This window comes from Humulus lupulus, chromosome X (genome assembly GCF_963169125.1).
Source record: "Humulus lupulus chromosome X, drHumLupu1.1, whole genome shotgun sequence".
Taxonomy (NCBI): domain Eukaryota; kingdom Viridiplantae; phylum Streptophyta; class Magnoliopsida; order Rosales; family Cannabaceae; genus Humulus; species Humulus lupulus.
The window spans coordinates 120,972,886-120,994,508 of NC_084802.1; the positions used below are offsets into that span (position 1 = coordinate 120,972,886).

The 21,623-nt window shown below is 34.8% G+C and overlaps 1 protein-coding gene and 1 long non-coding RNA gene across 5 annotated transcripts in view; both read right to left on the reverse strand.

The window, feature by feature from the left end:
* Positions 1-20,320, reverse strand: part of LOC133804034 (uncharacterized) — a 32,968-nt gene extending 12,648 nt beyond the window's left edge. The window contains exons 1-3 of one of the 2 annotated variants that reach the window (XR_009878277.1): positions 18,628-20,320; positions 17,976-18,037; positions 17,735-17,876 (exon numbers count right to left, since the gene is read on the reverse strand). This is a non-coding gene — a long non-coding RNA (uncharacterized LOC133804034). Of the gene's footprint in view, positions 1-17,069; positions 17,877-17,975; positions 18,038-18,627 lie in introns of those variants that run through there. The other variant, XR_009878276.1, reaches the window with a different exon arrangement.
* LOC133804994 (uncharacterized) lies at positions 3,522-11,676 on the reverse strand. Of its 3 annotated transcripts, XR_009878737.1 has the most exons (4): positions 4,868-11,676; positions 4,447-4,771; positions 4,204-4,361; positions 3,522-4,125 (listed from the first exon to the last, which is right to left on the reverse strand). XR_009878737.1 is itself a non-coding variant. In XM_062243094.1 (3 exons), exons 1-3 carry the CDS (start codon positions 4,586-4,588, stop codon positions 3,901-3,903), a joined length of 525 nt encoding a protein of 174 aa, XP_062099078.1. In that variant the 5' UTR covers positions 4,589-4,852; the 3' UTR covers positions 3,522-3,900. The 3 variants fall into 3 exon arrangements, 2 of the variants coding, with proteins under 2 accessions (XP_062099078.1, XP_062099079.1); XM_062243094.1 differs by lacking the exon at positions 4,868-11,676 and having other exon boundaries at positions 4,447-4,852; XM_062243095.1 differs by lacking the exons at positions 4,447-4,771; positions 4,868-11,676 and having other exon boundaries at positions 4,204-4,429.
* Positions 20,321-21,623: the final 1,303 nt, after the last annotated feature.

Sequence of the window (21,623 nt, forward strand, 5' to 3'; positions counted from 1 at the left end):
CAATGAATCCTGCAGACCAGGAACATACTAGCTTCATGACAACACCGAACGTATATTGTTATAAAGTCATGCCCTTCGTGCTGAAGAATGTCGGAGCTACATATCAGCGGTTAGTAAACAAAATGTTCGCTAATCAGATCGGGAGAAATATGGAAGTGTATGTCGATGATATGCTTGTCAAATCCAAGACTGTTGATAACCATGTATCCGATCTGAGAGGATGTTTTGAAATTTTAAGGAAGTATGAAATGAGGTTGAACCCCCAGAAGTGTACTTTCGGAGTAGCATCGGGAAAAATTTTGGGATTCATAGTCAATACAAGGGGGATAGAAGCGAATCCTGATAAAATTAGGCCATTGTTAGAAATGCCCTCGCCCAGGTCGCATAAAGTAGTTCAAAGCCTGGTTGGAAAGGTGGCAGCTTTGAATTATTTTATTTCAAAATCCACTGACAATTGCTTGCCGTTCTACAACTTGATCAGAGGAAACAAAAAATTTGAATGGACTGAGGAATGCGAACAGGCATTCCTCGACCTAAAAAGGCACTTGGCTGAGCCCCCAGTATTGTCTAAGACTATGTCTGGAGAACTCTATTCCTTTATTTGGCCGTGACAAAAAATGCAGTCAGTGCCATGTTAGTTCGAGAAGAAGACCGTGCTAAAAAACTAGTGTATTATATAAGCAAGAGATTTCTCGAAGCTGAATAACGGTATCCACTGATAGAAAAGCTGGCATTCTGTCTGATATTGGCTTCCAGGAAGCTCTAGCCATATTTCTAGTCCCATTCAATTAACATCATGACCGACCAAACTTTAAGGCAGGTGTTGCAAAAACCTAAAACGTCGGGACGTCTTTTAAAATGGGTAATCGAACTCAGCCAATTCGAGATATTATACGTGCCACGGACCTCAATCAAAAGTCAGGCCCTTGCTGACTTTGTGGCTGAATGCACTAGATTACAATAGGAGCTTTTGAAGGAACTGGTGTAGGAGTTGTGGAAGATATTCATAGATGGATCATCAAACGAGAATGGACCGGAGCTAGGATCATACTAATCTCCCCAGAAGGGCATCGATTCCATACAGCTCTAAGAATCAGATTCGAAGCATCTAACAACAAAGCCAAATATGAGGCCCTACTAGTTGGACTAAGAGTGGTGAAGGAGCTCAAAGTGAAGGTCGTCCAGTGCTATAGTGATTCTCAGCTCGTGGTTAATCAGGTGTTGAGAGAGTATCAAGCTCGAGGCACCAAGATGGCGGCTTACCTAGCTAAGGTGAAGGGGGAGCTATCAGAATTTGAGTACATTACTGTTGAACAGATACCTCGCGACCAGAATTCTAATGCTGACACTTTGGCAAGGCTTGCCACCACCAAGGAAGTTGAGACCTTGAATGTAGTTCCAGTCAAGTTCTTGGAGAGTCCGAGTGTGACAAAAAAATGGTTGAGGTTGAGATGATCGACACAAGACTGACCTGGATGACCCCCATAATGGAATACCTCACAACAGGAAGGTTACCTGAGGATAGAAAGGATGCAAGAAAAATACTATATCAAGCTTTGAGGTATGTGATGGTAGATGGGACATTGTACCGACGTGGTCATTCATTGCCTCTCCTACGATGTGTTCTGCCCGAGGAGGCTAAAACCATTTTGCACAAAGTGCATGAAGGCTTTTGTGGAGATCATGCTAGGGGGAAAAACCTAGCATTGAAAATATTGAGGCAGGCTATTTTTGGCCCACTTTAACAAAAGACTCCATCTCGTATGTTTAGAAATGCGACAAATGCCAGCGCTTCGCCATAGTTGCTCGAGCTGCTCCAGTCGAGCTAACGATGATCTCATCCCCATGGCCATTTGCGGTGTGGGGAATCAACCTAATAGGGTCCCTACCTTTGGGCAAGGGAGGAGTTCGTTACGTGGTGGTGGCAATCGACTATTTCACGAAGTGTGTAGAATCTGAGCCTTTGGAAACCATCACTTCAAAGAAAGTCCTGGACTTTGTGGTGAAGAGTATTGTATGTCGGTTTGGGCTTCCTAAAAAGATCATGTCAGACAATGGGACACAGTTCGACAATGATCTCTTCACTAACTTCTGTAAAAAATACGGCGTTATTTAGAGCTTCTCCTCAGTAGCATATCCATAAGACAATGGACAGGTCGAGGCTGTGAACAAAACCCTAAATGCGAGCCTTAAGAAGAGGTGAGACGAGGCCAAAAGAGTATGGCCCGAACAGCTCTCGCAGGTACTTTAGGCATACCGAACTTCTAACAGAACCTCCACGAGACACACTCCTTTCTCCTTAACTTTTGGAAGCGAGGTCGTCCTTCCAGTCGAAGCCATGGTAACCACTCACAGGCAAAGGAAATTTAGCTAGGAACAGAATGATGAATTACTTAACACATCTCTCGACCTGATTGATGAGAAACGAGAGGATTCATAGTTACAACTCTCCCATTATCAACAAAAAATAACTCGTTACTTTAATTCTAAAGTCAAGAGGTGTAGGTTCGGATTGGGCGACCTAGTTCTCCGAAGGGTCTTTCTGGTGAATAAGGATCCGAAGGATGGTGTCTTGGGCCCGAACTGGGAAGGACCGTATCAAATCGTGGAGATTCTGCGTGAAGGAACCTTCAAGAAAGCTCGACTGAATGGGGAGATAGTCTCACGGACCTGGAACGCCATGCATTTAAAAAAGTATTATCAGTAATACCATCATCCATGTAAGGCTTGAGTATAAAAGCCATTTGATTAAATAATAGATGGATTTTTAAATAATTTTTCTTGTTAAGGTTGTATCAACTTGCGTATTTAATTATTCTAAAAGCAACCGAGAAAGTTTCTACATTCTGGTCACTTGGGGGGCATATAACCCAAGATGGGTCAGAGTAAGATCGATGGATAAGTTGAAATTACTTAAAACTCTGGATACAACCAGGTCTGAAACTTAGAAGCTTGGAAAAATTGATTATTCGACAGCTTTTTAAGAGCTCGAGATGTCAATAAACCTAGCACGAACTAAGTTTAAATTACTTAAAATCCTAGATACAACTAGGTCTGAAACTTAGAAGCTTGGAAAATTGAGTATTCGATGGCTTTTTAAGAGCTCGAGATGTCAATAAACCTAGCATGAACTCAGTTTTAATCATTTAAAACCCTGGATACAACCAGGTCCAAAACATGGAAAGTTGGGAAAATTGTTTAAAATCAAGGGCTTTTTAAAGCTCGAATTATCAATAAACCTAACACGAACTAAGTTTAAATTATTTAAAATCCTGGATATAACTGGGTTCATGGCCTGATTCGTAATAGATATGATATAAATCAATACATAAAGTTTGGATATAACCGAGCTCAAAATATCTATCTCGATCTAAAAATCAATTCCTAAAACTCGAATGTACAAGTCTAAGGAGTCATAAACATGAGAGATAATAAAGGAAAGATAAATAGATAAAATAAATAAATAAATTATCTCGAGGAGAAAATAAATATATAAATTGAAAATAAAATTATCTCGAGGAGAAAAACCTCAAACTGAGCCCAAAGGCAATTGTTTACAAAGAAATAAAAAAAAACCAAAAAAGGAAAAAGGGTGCCACTAAGCTCCTCCAGGTCGCTTTGAGGATGTAACCTCATTGCAATCTTGCTCGCCTACCGCAGAAGCATCCCCCATTTCTGATGGTTCTTGCAAAATCTGAACCTTGAATTTTTCAAGGTAAGGATCCCATAGCTCGGGAGCCATGAAAGAAAAGTTCCCATCCTAGTTAAAGGCCCACAATGGTACAACATATCCTCCATGGATGACAATGAGACTGCCCTCTCTTCTTTGACTACGGCCTCGGCCTCGAGCAGTTTAGCTTTGGCTCCATCAACCTCGGCCTGAAGTTGTGCATTTTGAGCCTAGAGGGCAGTCAAGCCAGTCTTCGCAGCCAGCTCGCTTTCTTGGGATGAGGCAAGAACAGTCTTGGCCTCGTGTTCGTTTTTATGAGCAGCCGCCAAGGCAGTTTTGGCGACCTGCTCGGCTTCTTGAGCGGCTGTCAAGGCAGTATTGGCAGCGTTGTCGGCCTGGAGCTCATCATTTCTAGCCCTAGCACGGGCTATACTACGATATTGAGCCAAAATAGACTGCAAAATAACAAAGCAAGTCAGATATATCCTTAGATGCAATAAAAAGAAAGATGTCACCAAGGAAGGATAACTTACAAAAAGGTTCATCCCCATGGCTGATTCCAGGACATTCTCCTGGCTCTGCTCCTCAATAGTCCTCAAGTCCCTCGAGCTGGCCCTATAGGCATGCCCCACCATATGACTCGCCGTCTCGTAAATGATCCCCCGAAAGGCTTCAGGGAATTGTTCCATCTCTTCGCTTGAAAAGAACAAAATGGGATTAGTTCACAACTAAAGTAAAAAACATATACAAGGAAAGAAAATAAATGAAGACCCTACCCTCCGGGCTGGGGGAGGAGTCTATAATCACGACATCTGGCCTCGGGAACTCGCCTTTTCGGCACAAGAGGCACCTCGTCCTCTTCCTCATCCTCGCCTTCAGTGGCTGGCAAGGCCTCCTCTTGAGAGGATGGGAGCTCATGGATTACTAGGAGGATAGCCCAGGTCCTTAAGGCCAACGTCTGGCCTTCACCAATCAACTGACACGCCAGCATCGTGACGTCATTCATGACTTGGCAGTAGTCCTTCTCGCTAGGTGGAAGCCCGGACAACGTCTCGTATTGACTCCCGATGGCCACAGACTTCGCCGTCCTCGCAAATATGGCTGCACGAGGAATAAACTCAGTTAATACATGTACAAGGGAGATATCTTGGAAAGAATAAAATTTCACGAGCTGAGGTCAAAGAATAAATAACTTACGAGGACGGTTGAAGTATTTGTGTTCACAATTTTGGAACCCATTCGACATAAAGAATTTGTCTTTATAGTCGTTGGGGTGGCTGGGAAGCTCGATGACGGGAGCAGAGTTAGGGAATCTGGTGAGATAGTAGAACCCGTCACCTCGACCACTCTGTTCTGGGCTAGCCTTGAGGCAGAAAAAATAGAGGATGTCTACCGGAGTGGGGACCTCCCACTCATGCTTCAAAAATAAATATTTCAGCCCCGCTAAAAGCCTATAAGAATTTGGGGGGAGCTGAAATGGAGCCAACTTCACGAAGTTCAAAAAGTTCACGAATTATTGGTCCAAGGGGAGAAAAGCTTCTGCCTTCAGGTGTTCGTCACTCCAGGTCGTGAAGTCATCCTGGAGAGGGGAGCAGCTCCATTCCCCTTCAAAAGCAGGCCGAGCAATGAGAACTTCAGTCCCGACCTCAATATTGTGGCTCAGCATGATCTTGTTCACCCTCTCTTGGGTCGTGATCTTGGATATGATGTGTTCAACCTCGACAAAGGTGTTGGGGTCAACCACCACCTCCTTTTCCACCACCGGACCAAAGTGGGGAGTGGGAGATTCAGGGGTGACCTCCTTCCCCTTGTTCTTTTGCTGAGCAGATGAGCTGGATGCCTTCTTCTTGGGAGCCATCAGATCGCCTAACGAACAGAACGACCTAAGAGGATTTAAAGGTTACGACACGGGAGTATGGAGGGGGAATGGTTTACTTTTGATATACGATCTAAGTTAGACTCAGCCCCATCGCGTGATGCCACGCGCTACCCTAAGTTACGCACCTCGGTTTCCTAACAGACCCCTAATATTTAGGGATTCGTGTGTCAGAAAATCAGACCACTACTTTCCTTGGGAGGTGGTTTAGTGCAAAACCACCCAAGAAGCGTGACCCCTAAGCAACCTGGTTTGAACCCTAAAAAAATTTCATCTCCTATATCCCGAATGGGTATTTTTGAAATTCACCTTGGAGATTACCCAAGTTTACCTAGAAATTACCCAGTTTTATGAATGTCATAGTTCTAAAGATATTTTAGGACCTACCCATTGAACCTAAGTCGAGGCCAATTCGCTAAAAACATTCAGGAAATAGCCTAATATTGACTATAGTGAATAGTGCGGATGAGCATGGTGAAGAACAAAAAAGACCAGTAAATTTTTTTTTTCAAACCAAGATGTCAGAGGTACTTACAGTATGTTCTTTGACGGCAAGACGTAAGATTTTGCAAAGGGAAGTTCTTGGAAAACTCCTGAGTAATGGGGTACAGTGAATGATTTTTGGAGAATTGTGAGAAAGAAGAGGGATTCAAAAATGTAGAAGAAGAAAATTTTCAAATGAAAGGTGGTGAAATCTGAAAATTGCCTATCCTATTTATACGTAAACTGCGTAAATTAATTTGGGTCGTCCAATTCGATTAGTACAAGATCCAAGGGCCATGGTTAAATAGACAAAACGGCGGCAAAAAGGTGACAAGACAATTATTGCAGTCCTCGAATCCCGAATAGACGCCAATTGCGGTATACCACGTGTCCAGTACTCGAGTAGTGGGCAGGCATGGTTTTGTGTAATAGAAGACTAAAAGCCCCTACTGTGTAGGTCAGAAAATGATGACGTCATACACGAGCAGGAGCTTGGGGGGCAAATGTTGTACCTTAATTGTAGCTCAAGTCATTCACTCAGTTCGGGTATAGCTGGCAAATAAATATATGGAGAAATAACCAAGGGAATGATATCTGCTTATTATCCACGTAAGCAACTCCAGTTTCACATGGGCACGTGTGGTGTTAGGCGTCCTGGGTTTAACCCGAGCTATAGACACGAAGGTTGTGAAGTGTGAGCTCATAATATTCAAACTGCATTTGAAATACAAGCTTGGAGGAGATGTTCATCTCGTGCTAACTCGAATGTATTGCATACTCAATGATCCCTGGAGACTCAGAATCCCATTATATGATTATTTATGACTAGGCTGTCATATTTAATGTCTCATATATTAGGAGAACATTTACTGTATGATCAAATCATATCCCATTATAAATGAGAAATATATGTATTAAATGTAATAAATATGTGATAACTCTATATTTTAGAGTTATTAATTGAGCTTCTGAACTTAAAAATTTAAGTGAAATAGAGTATTTGTGTTATTATTGTATGGTTTTAGTCATTTTGTCTTTTAATTTTGTTTGTGTATTTTGTTTTAATTAATGATAACTCTTGTGGAAAATAATGGGTTTATGTTCTAAAAATGTGTTATCTATTTTGAAGGCAAAAAGAAAGGGTTCTTGGAAAGCTTAGTGAAGCATGTGCAAGGAAATCATTTTGGACCTGAAATTCTGGCACTTTGTTGTAGCATCAGTCAACTTTGCTGCAGCAAAGTGTGGGCAGCCAGCAACATAAAGTTTGCACACTTGGCATGTGAATAAATGAGATGGAGAGACTTTAAGAGTGGGAGGATGAGGTGGAAAGGAGCTGAAAAAGTCTGAAAAGGAGAGTGGTACCTGCGTGTAGAGAGACAAGGAGAGGGTTTATACCCTTTTTGAGCCCAAAAAGAGAAGAGATCTTCTCCAGAAAACCAACCCAGCCGCCCATCACCATTGAAAGAGTTTTCTGCACCTTTGGAGCTGAAACATCAAGAAAAAAAGAAGAAGAGAAATACCGAGGAGGAGGAAGCTAGAAGAAGAAGAAAAGTTAGAAGACAAAGAATAGAAAATCTCTATCATTTTGGCTTGTCTTCCTAAACTCTCTTTTCCTATAATTTTCTTTTTTCTCATCTTGAACTTTTGAGATAATGCTGAATATATATTGTGGTGATTTGGGTATTTTTATTATGAGTTAATTGGTTTGTGTTAGGGATATTGATGAACCCTAATTTGTAATTAACCCCAAGGTGTTGAATGTTTTATGCAATTGTTCTCTTGTTCATTTGAGCTATATTTATTGTGCAAACTCTTGCTTGAGAATGATCAACTTAGGTGAGAAACAAGGTAGTTTTAATTCTGGAAGGGTTAGAATTAGTGGAAATACTTGATTGATGCATGTTGATAATTTTGTTATTGATTAGTGGATAACTTAGGGATATTTTATTCACCTTGCAAACTTGAAAGATTAATGCTTGAATTTATGTTCTTGAAATTAAATTTAGCATAGGAGTATGTGAATTTAATTAATGAACTTTAACACGAGCATTTGGAAAAATGGCATGTGCATTAAATTGGAAATCCTAGTTACAAGAGAACTTTGCTATGAACTTTATTGCAACATCAGGGGCAAAACTACAAATTAGGGGGATTTGATATGTCGAACTTTTATCATAATATTAATCACAATTTGTCATTTTCTGGCTTAGTGTTGAAGACTTATTTTAATTAATTAAATCATCAAAAAAATTTAATTGTACCCCAAATTGTTTGGTGTTGATTTTTTTACAATATTTGCTTGACAATCCTTGAGGAGACGATAAAAATTACTTCATTATATTATTTTTTTTGACGATTGTGTACACTTGCACACACATAAGAACATTCGCAACAATATGTATATGCGTGATTGACTCATGCGATTACCCAAACCTGTCCATGGAATTTTTCTATAGATACTGAGAACATTGGACAGGAAAAGAGACCAATTATTCTGTAACACTGAAACTCTGCCAAAATAGAGAGAGAAACAATAATAATATAGACTCGTGGACTAGGTGGATTTTAACTACTGAACTATGTAAAATATTTGTGTTCTTTTGAATTCATTTCATTTTTTTATTAAGGTTTATTATTAAATACTAATCTACATTATTATTTCTTAAAAAAAACCGCGTCAACATGTCCGATTCCATGGGCATGGAAAGCTGTACACAGTCCGTGAAGAAAACGACATTTCCCCACTCATGATCTGAAGCAAAACTTAGAACAAATTTGAAGGCTTTCAATTTAGCTTTGAATGGAGTTTGGGAGACAAGAAGGGAAGAGGCAAGACCGACCACTGCATCATCACCATTCTGCACCATCACTCCTGCCGTGCCATTCCAATATTTGAAAGCAGTGTCAAAGAAAATCCTCATTCTGCCAGGTCTTGGATTCAGCCAACGAGAAGAGATGATAGGGCGTTGTTGTATATGAGAAACATCATGAGCCCTACTCTAAATAAACTAAAAAAAACTTCAATTAGTCCTACATATTGAAACCTGGGGAAGATCAAGTTTTCCGGAATGGAGACAAAGGTCTCTAGAGTGCCATATATTTTTACAAATAATAGCAATATATAAAGCATGGTTTTCAGTAGCTGGGCCTAGAAGGGGAATTGTAGTATGTTGAGAAAACATCCAATAAAGAAGGCTCATATGAGTAGTATATACAAGTGATCCAAATTCTTCTAGCGTACTCACATTGGAAGAACAAATGCCATAATTTTTCTAGGCCCGACCTACATATCGCACATATCGACTCCACCCCAAACAGGGACCTGAGCTGATATCCAAATAGCAAGATATCCTTGGAAACCTTCCAGATGAACAATTTTAGGCGCACATGAAGGCTTGAGTTCTAAATCTTTTTCCAAATAATTGGAGAATCCTGGAAACGACTTTTATTTAGACTCATGTACGCTTGATGAACTGAGAAGTCCCCATTAAAATCATCTCTTCAAATCAATTTATTAGGCTAATTACCACTAAACTTGGAGGAATTAAAGACTTAAATAGCCACCTCAGGTCTCAGCTAAATCAGAAGAGCATGAAGGTTCAAGCTCCCATCGGGATAATTCAACAGGAAAGCCATATTGGAATACGACTTTATACAAGAATTGAAATAACACCATAATTCTCCCAAAGAAGGAGACATAGCCACGGGAATGACTGATTAAAGCCTATAAACCATTCCCAATTGTGTAACTAGAATTACTACATATAAAGTCCCTTGTGCTCCAGATTCCCAGTCAGCAAAAGATACTATTGAGGAAATTTTAGTAGGCCAGAAATCAGCACCCCTGCAGTATTTATTGCGAAAAGCAGTTGCCCAGAGAGAATCACTTCCTGAAGCAATCATCCAACCAAGTTTTTTTATATATGCGAAGTTAATATCTGCAATTTTTGCTACACAATTTTTAGGGTTGCAAATAGAGTCACAACTTGTAAGAACCAAGTAATGAGAATTCTCAGAGTGTCCGAGCAGCAAAACTTCATAACCATCTTATCAAGCTCTACACATATAGATTTAGGAAGTAAAAAATTGGCATGCAGTAACTAAGAATGCCGTAAACTAATCAAGTGATCAATGTAGTCCTTCTCGCTTGAGATAGGAGTTTACCTTGGGAACTTTCCAGATGATTCATATAAGACAAACTTGAAACTCTAGTGCTTATTTCTATTGATGAATAAAGGATTGCCCAAGAATCTATCTAGGTTATCCGTGAGTATAAACCTCAACTGATTCTACACATTATCTCTAAGGCTTTGCCGAACATTCTGAGAGAAAGTAATAAATGACCTACTCATGTTAACCGATTTTCCTGACCAGTAGCCATATTTATAGAGGCATTACTAGAAGATCCGAAGTTGATCTAAATTAGCTTTACAAAACAAAATAGTATGATCAGACAGAGGCAGAGGGTTCTGATTTATTTGGGAAAGTGCCTGTAAGGGGGCATTTATATGATTTTAATGTTGAGGTTATTTTTAAGGCTTTAGATACTCCTTTAATGAATTTCACTAACCCCTCTGATCAAGCTGTTATAAATGATGTTGTCGCCTCTAAATTGATAGGTCAGAATGCTGATGGGCCAGCACATGCTTCATTCAAAACCATTGACATGACACATAAATACATTGTGTTGCATCATTTTGTCATGTCATAGAGGTTTCCGACCTCACACACCTCTACAATTACGTAAGAGATGACATTCTTTCTCCATGACATTGGCAAGGGGAGCCATTCAAATCTGGTTGAGATGACAACATTTTTTCTTTCAGTGATTGTCAAAAGGAATCAGTAACGCTCCAACAACTTTCTAATCTATGACGGTTACACTGTGTACTTTAAATAATATCAAACTAGATAATAAAGTGATTTGGTTATAAACGTGTAATTAAGGTTAATACACCACAAGAAAAAATATTATGAATAACTCTGAAAAAGTCCTATAAAAAACAGTTTATAACACTGTTGACCCTGATTTTGGTCAACTGACACGGAGTCAGAATATGCTTGATGTGAATGAATGCGTTGAAAAGAATCAAATGACAAAAATAATAAGAACACGATGTTTTATAGTGGTTCGGCCCCAGGATCTGGTAATGACCTACGTCCACTTAAATTGTTATTGATGTGGGAATCAAAGGAGTGATAAAAAAACTAGGGTTCAATGAGTTTCACTAACCTCTGAAGAACAATACAATATCTTAGAGAGAATTACTCTTGTATCAAATAATTCAAAAGCCAAAAAGGGTCCCTTCCTTGAGCTATCTTTCTCTATTTATAGGCTTAAGGGGGATTACACGAGATTGTTACAGATATTCTCTCCTGAATAATCGGATACTCAGGAGATTGTGTGAGTTAATTTCGGGATTTACAAAGATCTTTATTGGAACACCATGCTGCATGCGGATCCATCGACCAGACTGGTCGCAGGAAAGACTGGGCCGCCTTCTGCCTATAATGTACCTTCTGGTCGATACACTAGCAGAGTTCCTCCAGATGTCATCCACGTGTCCAGGGATCACTTGCCACGTCATCAATGCCAGTTTTTTGGATAACAAACACTTTACCCAATACTAACATAGCCCATGTTATTAAAAAACTAGAGTTTTTTATAATAATTTTCAAGTGTTATCAATAGTATTATAATTAACTATTCCATAACAGTTTTTCTTTGTTAGAAAATACATACAATATCTATTTATCAAGTTTATAAATATTTTGTCAAGAGTCGAACATTATACTTATTTCATGATATTATATAAGTGATATAAAAAATGTCATTATAGATTTTTTTATAACATTTTGTGCTTGTTATATTTATTCAACAGTCAAACATTATGCTTATTTCATGTCATTATTTAATTGTTATAAAAAAAATTATTATAGATTCTTTTATAAGTTATTATTATATTAATGATAACTTTTGGTTATATTTGTTATTTTTTTATTTATATTATATTTTAATAAAATTTAATTTTTGTACCTTGATAACAATATAATGATAAAAAAAAAGCATTAGATCTTAAAAAATGTCAATATCATCATATTAAGTAACTCGATCCAAATACATGTTTCACTTAAGTGAACCATCTTTCAAAAAGTAATAAAAGTTTAAAGAATCAAAGTCATCATAAAAAACTTATAGCTAAAAGGTTTAGCTAAAATTTGAAAAAACTTCCATGTTTCACTTTAAAAGTGAACAACGAAATCTAAAGATATTTTTATGCTTTGTTATTTCCACTAGATTTGAAAGCCTATTGCCGAGCCCAAAAAGTGTACCACGACCTTCCATTTGATTCTATCTATCTGTGTCTTGGTCAGAAATGAAACAACAACAACAATACTAAAGTCCTATTAATGCTGAAAGGCATAAATATTATATTCTTGCATGGTTTATACTACTAAAGCAAGCCAAGAAGATATTTTTCATTATAAAGAGTACAAGGAAAAGAAAACACAACTCAAGAGCCTAACTATATGAAGATGTATGGCATCACAACCTAACTATTGCCACTATTCTTAAAGAGTGTAAGGGATAACATATATGACCAAAAATACAAAATATTGGATTGGACTATATCTGTAGATATTATGGCAGATGGATACTTAATTTGGCAGTTTACACATGTATACTAATATAAGTAAATAATAACAACTTTGTTTGAAATAAAATAATATACCCACAACTTATTAATTATTATTATTATATATAACTGAATTGATTTAATTTAATAAATAATTCACTTTTTCCAAATTACTTTCAACTATAACAACTTTCCTTAAATAACTTTTTTTTTAATCTAATTCCTTAAATGGTTTATTTTTTTATCATACTTAAATCACATATTAACAAATCATTAATTTTATTACGAAATTTACACTAGTTACTAAACGTGAATAGCAAGAGATTACCATTAAATGGTTTGACTATTATCAATATATCACCATTGTATGATTTGAGAAAAGTGGAATATACACAATTTACTACCTCACTTAACAATATATGATATATTAGTGAAAAGATGAAAATGCATACTCATTGTAGTCAACACAATAATTTAGATAATCATTGGTAATTGATGCAATTGTTTAGATACTAATATATAGTGGATGACGTTTATGGTATTCTTTTTTTTCATTCAATTTTTGGATACCAATCTATAGAACAATAAATTGAAAGAGTATAAAATAGATTTTATAATTAGTAGAACAACAAGAATTCATTTATATAAAAAAAATAGTAAAAAGCATAAGTTAGTAAAAAATAGACAAAAATCAGTCAATGTTATGTTTTGAATACTAATTCGCATAAAGAAAAAAAAACTCATTATAAAACTTTAACTCCAAAAAGTATGCCAAAAGAGTAAACAATTAGACTAAAAGGTGAATACTATGCTTTAGATACTAATTAGTAGAAAAAATATCATTAAGTATCAAACCCAAAAACATCTCAATACAAACAAAGAGTAGAAAAATGGACCAAAAATGCTATGTTTATAAATACCATAATTTTTGGATACCATTCGTAGAAAAAACTTGACAATATAAACTTATAAATACCACAAAACAAAGAATACGATTATTTTCCTACCAAACATTATTTTCTTACTTTATAATTTCTCAAGATTTTGAAGCAAAAACATATATATAGTATAAAACATGTCCTAACTTAAAAACTTGCCAAATAAAAACTGGAATCAATCCAAAGTGTTGTTTCCTAAATAAATAGTATGTTGGATACTAGTTAGTGGAATAAAAAATTTGGTATAACACAAATGATACTATATACCATATAGTATATATTCTCAATCAAGTAATTTGAATAGTAAATAATAATAAATAAAATAGTGTGTAATAAAATCTATTGGATATACACTCGAAAGTTACATCAAACACTAATAATAATAATAATAAGGCAATAAAAACTACTCATTTGTTCCTTTCCAAGATTCGACAGTTTCTTTTTCTTTGATTCAACCACAATTTCATTTTTTTAATTATATAAGGGTTTATACCTTTTTAGACCTTATGTTTTGCCTCATTACCTGTTTGACCCTGTGTTTTGATAAATTATTTTTTGGACCATGTGTTTTGTAAAATAGTTCAAATAGGCCCCTAAACCTGAATTTGATGAACAAAAAATTGAATATAACAATACCGTTCTTAGGCAGAATGACTGTATTTTTGTTCTGAGTTGTTAGTTTGATTAATTATTTGTGATTTTAGTTAAAAAAAACTTTGATCAAAATCAGGTTTAGGGGTCTATTTGAACTATTTTAGAAAACACAGGGTCCAAAAAGTAATTTTTTAAAACACAGGGTCTAAACATGTAATGAGCCAAAACGCAGGGTCTAAAGAAACATAAACCCATTATATAATTGCTTTCAAGTTGATATTACAAATATGGTATTGTTGTATTTAAGAGAATTGTATTTTAATTAAAATATAATGGGTATAATTAATTAGAAAATAAATTAATAATGTTGGTTATTTATGTTATTTAACATTAATATCTCCACATATAAAAAAATAACTAACATAGTTGATATTATTTTGTTATATATGTGTTAGGATGTAAATGTTCCTACTTAATTTCTAGTGACCCAAAAGATGAGGTCCATCATGTTCCTCTTGGTCCAAATGCCATGAATGTGGGAATAGATTTTGCAAGAAATCCCAATACATTTCTTTGGAGGCATACATCTAACATTTGCCATATGGAAGATGCTATTGGTAGTATAGTTTCTTGGTAAAATATTTAATTATTTCCTTATACCAGTACTAAAATATTTAAAATTATGAGAAAAAATGCTTAGTAAAATACAAGTTTTGCTTTTAATGTATTATTTTCACAAGATCACCAAGCAACATAGAGATGAAATATTGTATAATTAGAAATATATATGTGTGTGAATTTACACTAGTCACAACTTTATTGTATAATTCACAAAATAGTACTTACCAAAGCGATCATTTTTTGAAGGTAGGTCTGAAAAGTATTAGAGAAAGTGTTTATTGTATAATGTATACATGCATTTAATTTAGATAATTTATGTTTCTTTTATTATATAGTTTTATAAAATAATGAAGTTTTTGTTTTTCTATCTGTTGAAGAGGAACTAATTCTCTAAATATAGATTGCAATAAGGTAAAAAATAATTAGACTTCTAGGTAACCCTTGGGAGAGATGATAATCAACCTAGTTAGTTAGACAAACTAACGAATTAATAAACCCAGCAATTTCTCACACGGATCTGCACAACTTACACACTCCAAATTGATTTGTCAGAGAATTACGAATCAATAAAATATCAGAGTGTTTATTGTCAAAAATATTTTTCTAAATCCTTCCTTTAAAGATTTCTGAAGTAGAGATAGTATGCAATATAGATCATATCTGAAGGCAACTACTATTATAAGTTTTTAGATTAACCTTCGAGATAATTGATCTAGCAATCTATCATTTATGATCGTAAGTCACACAATTGACTTGTCTTTTTCTATATATATCAATCACATATACAAACATATGTATATATTGGAATTTGGAAACAAATTAATATTTTGACTAGATGATAGCACATGCAAAAAAATAGCACAATTCAATATACCATTCAAATGCTAATCATCCAAAGTATCCATTTGCACAAATCATACCTCTTTGAGATGTTATCTTCACACCAAAACTAGGAGCTCATCTTTTCTGGTATTTGGCCAGTGTTTTTACCATAGTTGTCGAGGTACAAACTATGGCCTTGCACACATCCATAAAATCATTCTTGGACCAAGAAAGGTTCAAACCAGCTTACCAAGTCCAAATGGACATTCTGTCCTGGTTCGCTCCATTGGAAAAATGGAAAAAGGTCCTATCGACTGAATGGAAAAATGTCCAAAATAACAGGCTCACTTCTATCTACCCACCAAGCCCAAATGTTGTCAGCCTAATGAACTATTATACTGTTCTCTTTCTTAGTCTTAATGCCAAGTTTGATGAAGAGCAGAATATAGTTATCAATCCAGCATTCGAAGTCTACGGGTCAAAAGAAGAACCATTATGTGGTCTTGGGGGCCAAAAATACATGGACATCCAAAAAAGTCTATTTGAGAAAAATCAGATTATACCTCCTGAATTATGGCCCAAGCCAGAAGAAGATGCTCCTTGGGAGACGTTCCCTTTCGACTATACTCGCAAAATAACGAGGGCCCTTGAAGCCTTCCATATTTCATAAAATGAAACAAATCAGGCCACCAAACTCGAAGAAACATTAGAGCAAAAATATCCATCACTGTACAAATTGACTGACACTGAAGGGGTAATTTTGCAAAAAAAAAATTACTTTGAAGATTCACAAGACCCATATGTTGACACTGCAGATATGCAAGATCCTTATCTTTTCCAATACACAGGAAAAGAATGGAACATGGGGTATACAGACTACGACGCCTGCCCTCCAGCTGCCAGTGATCAGGATGAAGAACCAACAGGATGAAACTCACTTCATGAACACCCAACATATGACTCGGACTATGAGGCCAGCCATGAGACAATCTTTAATTAAGTATTGTGTCTTTTAGTCTTTGGTCACATTACTACAAAAATGGGATTTTCCGACAGTTTTTAACTGTCGCTATTGAGCAATGACAACAGTCGACTAACAGTCGTATTTGCCTATGCCGGCGTAGGAGTAGCTACGCCAATAGTTATTAGGTGTCGTCGTTGCTGGCTACGCCGACAGCTATTAGGTGTCGTTGTTGCTGGCTACGCCGACAGTTATTAGGTGTCGCCGTTGCTGGCAACGCTAACAATTATTAGGTGTCGTCGTTGCTGGCAATACCGACTAATCTTTTTTAGGACGCACAATGCGTGCTCTTAAAAGTTATACTTTTAATTTTTAAAAAATTAATTTATATTTATTTTAAATTAAAAATTATGATTTAAATGAAACATTTGTATACAAATTTAAAAACTTATATAATAACAAAAATTTTACAAGGAGCTAATTATATTAACAATTTAATTATCTTCCTTTTAAAAAAAGTCTAACTTTTACAATTGAAATTAATCTATCTATTACATACAATGGTAGAACACAACAAAACTATATACATAAATAAAAACCTCACTGTACATAATTCTTACAAGCATGAAAGAAAATAATACCCAACAACTTGAAGAAGAATTTCTTGTTGCCTTGGTTGGTTTTTGGTCACAAAAATAATTTATATAAAAGTCGTATTTTTCTTATCAAACTGGATAGCCTCAAACATAAAAGACCAAAATTTCTACATTTCTATTGAAAAATAAAATAAATTAGCAACATTAAACAAAAACAAAAAAGATCGGACAAAGTTAAGCTATTCAAAATTAAGTCTTAAATTCTAAGCATTTAGTGCTAAGAATATCACCACTTTCTCAAGGCTTAAGTAGTTACTCTTGGTTCTTTAAACTAAGGAATACATACCTATCAGTCTCGATTTAAAAGTACTCAAGCTAGTTAGCTTATCAAATCACATAAACATTAATAAACCAAATTACCAATCATTCATAGCACATTGGCAAATATACAATAAACAACGAGAAATTAATATACATATATACACACATATAAGACATGCACTATGTATGTAATATACATCAGATATATATATACCAGGAACGTGGGGGAATTTGCGAGGGAAAATGGGGTGAAACATGCCTGTCTGAATTTTCCAATCAACTAGATTCAGAGCCAAAGCTTCCACATTAACCAAAACCTCATTCTTCATCGGAATAGGCACCACAACCTCAACATGCTGAAACCAATAAATATATATATTGTGTATTTATATATTACTAAAATTATATCCTGATTGATTATATATAGAAAACAATATCGAAAAAGAAAAAAAAACCTTTAAAGTAGTAGCAGAAGCTGTGCCACACTGATCATAGTGAAGCCCATGCATAAGCTTCCCTGCCAAAGATGCCATAAGAGCAAGAGAAACTAAGAAAGAGTTATGGTCTGGTAAATAGTATTGATAACCATGGCATGGTCCAAGATATTCCTATATTAATTATTTATAATTACATTTATTAATTTAGAGATGAGTAGTCTGTAGACCACAACATTAATTAAGGTAAATCAAATCATAAAGATTAGTTAAATATTAATTGAGTTTTGAGTATAGCTAAGCTAAGGAGGACTGAGTCCAGTTAAGAAGCTGATTGTGATTGTTTTACATTAGTACTACTAGTTGTACATTTCAAGAAAAATTACATAATCCTCAGCTCTACAAATTCATGTTATACAGTTACAAAGGAAGCCAAGATATGAATAACAACTAACATTTTGTGCACACAAGTTTCAAATTTGGACTAATATACAGTTTAAAGAGATCACTTAATATGACATGAAAAAGATCACTCATAAAGCCTCCATAGGGCATTCCTATCCTTGCCGACATAACTCACTTACAAATAATAAAATTGTAACTCAGATGATATATTAATACATCTTTGTTTCTTAAAAATAAAAAAATGCAGCAAAAGCACTATACGGAATACCTGGAAAGCTGTTTTAAGTAGAGGTTTCTTTGTAGCATGCTCCCGACCAATATCATGGCACCACCTGTAAGTGAAATTCAATCTCAGAAAGATTATTTATGAGTACCTTAAAGGCATGTTTATTCAAATCCTCACATCATAAAATCAGTTCCAAAAAATCATTAGAACTGATTAATGTAGTTTCATTGGTACATTAGAACTGTTGAAACCCTAAACTAAAGGCCGAAAATATGCTCCTTTATTTAAGAAAGATCAATCCCACTAAAAGATCTAAAAAAGTTGAATTTAGAACCTTTTAGTAAATGCACAATAAATGAGAAGATTTAAATTCCTTCCAGCTTTGTCTAACAATAACAAAGCAAACCCAGTTATAAACACAAGCACAATCTCAATTAGAGTATAAACACCATTGATCAAATTCAATAGGAAGGAAACAAAAACAGAAAATCTGATTGATATTACTAGAGCAAAAAATTTGCAACACTAATAACAATTAGATCAAATTGGTGATCGATTTGAAATCCTATAAGCAACCATACAAATGTTGAAAAGGTCTTTCCCCAACTAACTCCCAGGCGAATAAAAAAGAAATTGTTAGGGCAACGATAGGGTCTCAAGAAGCAATGCAATGCTAAAACATATTAGAAAATTTAAATTTCTACCATTCAAACAATAATTATGATATGAATCTTGTCCAGGCTAGAAAAGTTATGTTAACAAAAATAGTCAACATAATCCAGAACAGGCCTAAGATACCACTAAAGGGCTAGGATAATTTCAATTTTCTATTATTAATTTTATCTGAGCATGGTTTGACCAGAAACTTAAGAACAAAGGAAACTCATGCCATATATACCAACTAGTGAAATAAGGAATATAAGTACAAAAATATCACCCACATTCAAACTTACATGTTTATCAGTACAATATCTGAAACTGGTAAAGCAAAAAGAAAATAACAATATTATAAATTTCATATATCTGTGTGTGTAATTATTGATTCATCAGCGACAAAGCTGAGTTATGTAATGAATCTTTGGAACACCAATATAAAGTGCTAAGTAGAGACTTCTTTTATCCTTTAGCTAATTAAAGTTTGAATAACGATATATAATATAAACATTTAATAATTTTGAATTATTTTTTCAGGTTAAAAGAAGAACTATTAATAGCAATTTCGGAGAGGGGACATCTCAATAATCTATAAATAAAAGAAAAGCAAAAGCCCAATGACTAAAATTATGCAGCAAAATCTTCTTAAACCCAAAAGATTTGGATAATACAATTTCGTGAACAACATAATAATCTAAGATTTCCATGATTCTCATAAGCCCATGGCAATAAGATGAGCAGGTGAAAAAAAAATCTGACAAATAACAAGACATTGAAGTATATAGAGATGAGCGGCTCAACGAAGACGCCGAGGACAACCATCGAGCCATCGTCTTCATCGTGACCTGTCCCCCATCACTAGAGAAACGGCTCACCGTAGAAGCAGCCCATCGCGCCACCCACTGTTGCGCAAATCTCCTTCGCACCGTGGCCGTCACCGTAACCTTTGGATGAGTGAGAGAGAGAGACGCTAGGTTTAGAGAGATGGGCAGCTGGGGTTTTCTTTGGGGAGAAGGTGAAGTTCAGGTAGAGCAAATGAAGGGTTTGGGGGAGGGATCGGTGAGTAAAGGATTTGGGCTGTTCTCTTATTTTTTATTTTTTTTACTTTGGGTATGTGTATATGTAAAAAAAATTAATATTTCAAATTTAATATTATAAATTTATAAAATATAAAATAAAAAAATTACAACTATTAAATTTATACAAATTTTAAAATTATTTTACAATATTTAACCAATTAATAAAATCACTCGCTTCAATTAATACTAAATTTATAAATATGTTAAACAAAATAAATTTAATAAGTATTATTCTTAATATCATAATAAGTTTAAATTTTAATACAAAAATTATTATAAAAACATATAAATTCAAAAGCTAATAATATTACAAATTTAGAATAATACTATCAAGCTGTTTGGAGTAAACTAACTCTTCCTAAACACAGATTTTTACTATGGCAGGTGGTTAATTCTCAGCTCCTAACCAGGGATAATCTCATCCGAATGCATGTTCAAGTGACCAATATAGTCTGCCCTGTTTGCGAGAGTCATCTAGAGAGTCATCCTCACCTCTTTTTTGATTGCTTCCTCTCTAGAAAGATTCTTAATATCATCTTTGACTGGCTTGGATTCAAAGCTTGGCCTATTGAATTTAGTGGACGGCTAGAGATTGGAAGGGAGTAATGGCTTCAATCTTGAATATGGTAGTGGCTGCTGTTGTTTACAGCATCTGGAGGATTAGAAATAGATGCTTTTTTTATGGTTATTCTTTGACCGCTTCTAGCCTAGTTAAGGAAGTTAAGTACATAGTTAAATATAGGATTTACTTAGTTATAAATAGGCAGATTTCAGTCCAAGAGCAATTGTACATTCGGAACCTCCAATGTAATTAGTTGAGTGGTTGTGCTGGTTTGTAGCCTGCTGTATAGCTTGCTTGTTCTTGAGCCTTTGGCTCTCAATTGTTTTGTTCATTTGTTCAATGAAGTTAATTTTCTTCTTGATTAAAAAAAAATATATTAGAAACTCAAAAAAATCTAGTTTTAAATTTTTTTAATTAATACATAATATTTCTAATATATTAATTTTTTTACAATATATTTTCAATTAATAAAACAATTATTTTTTAACTAATACAAATTTTATAAATATGTTAAAGAATAATATAGTTAATTTTATAAATATGTTAAAGAATAATAAATTTAAATTTTGATATAAAAATTATTATAAATACAAAAGTTAATAATATAGAAAAATTTAAAAACAAAAAAAATCTAGTTTTAAATTTTTTGAATAAATATAAATATTTACATAATTTAGTTTATTTTTAAAATTATACTATTCATTAATTATAATTTTAGATTTTTTATTTGAATTTTGGCGACA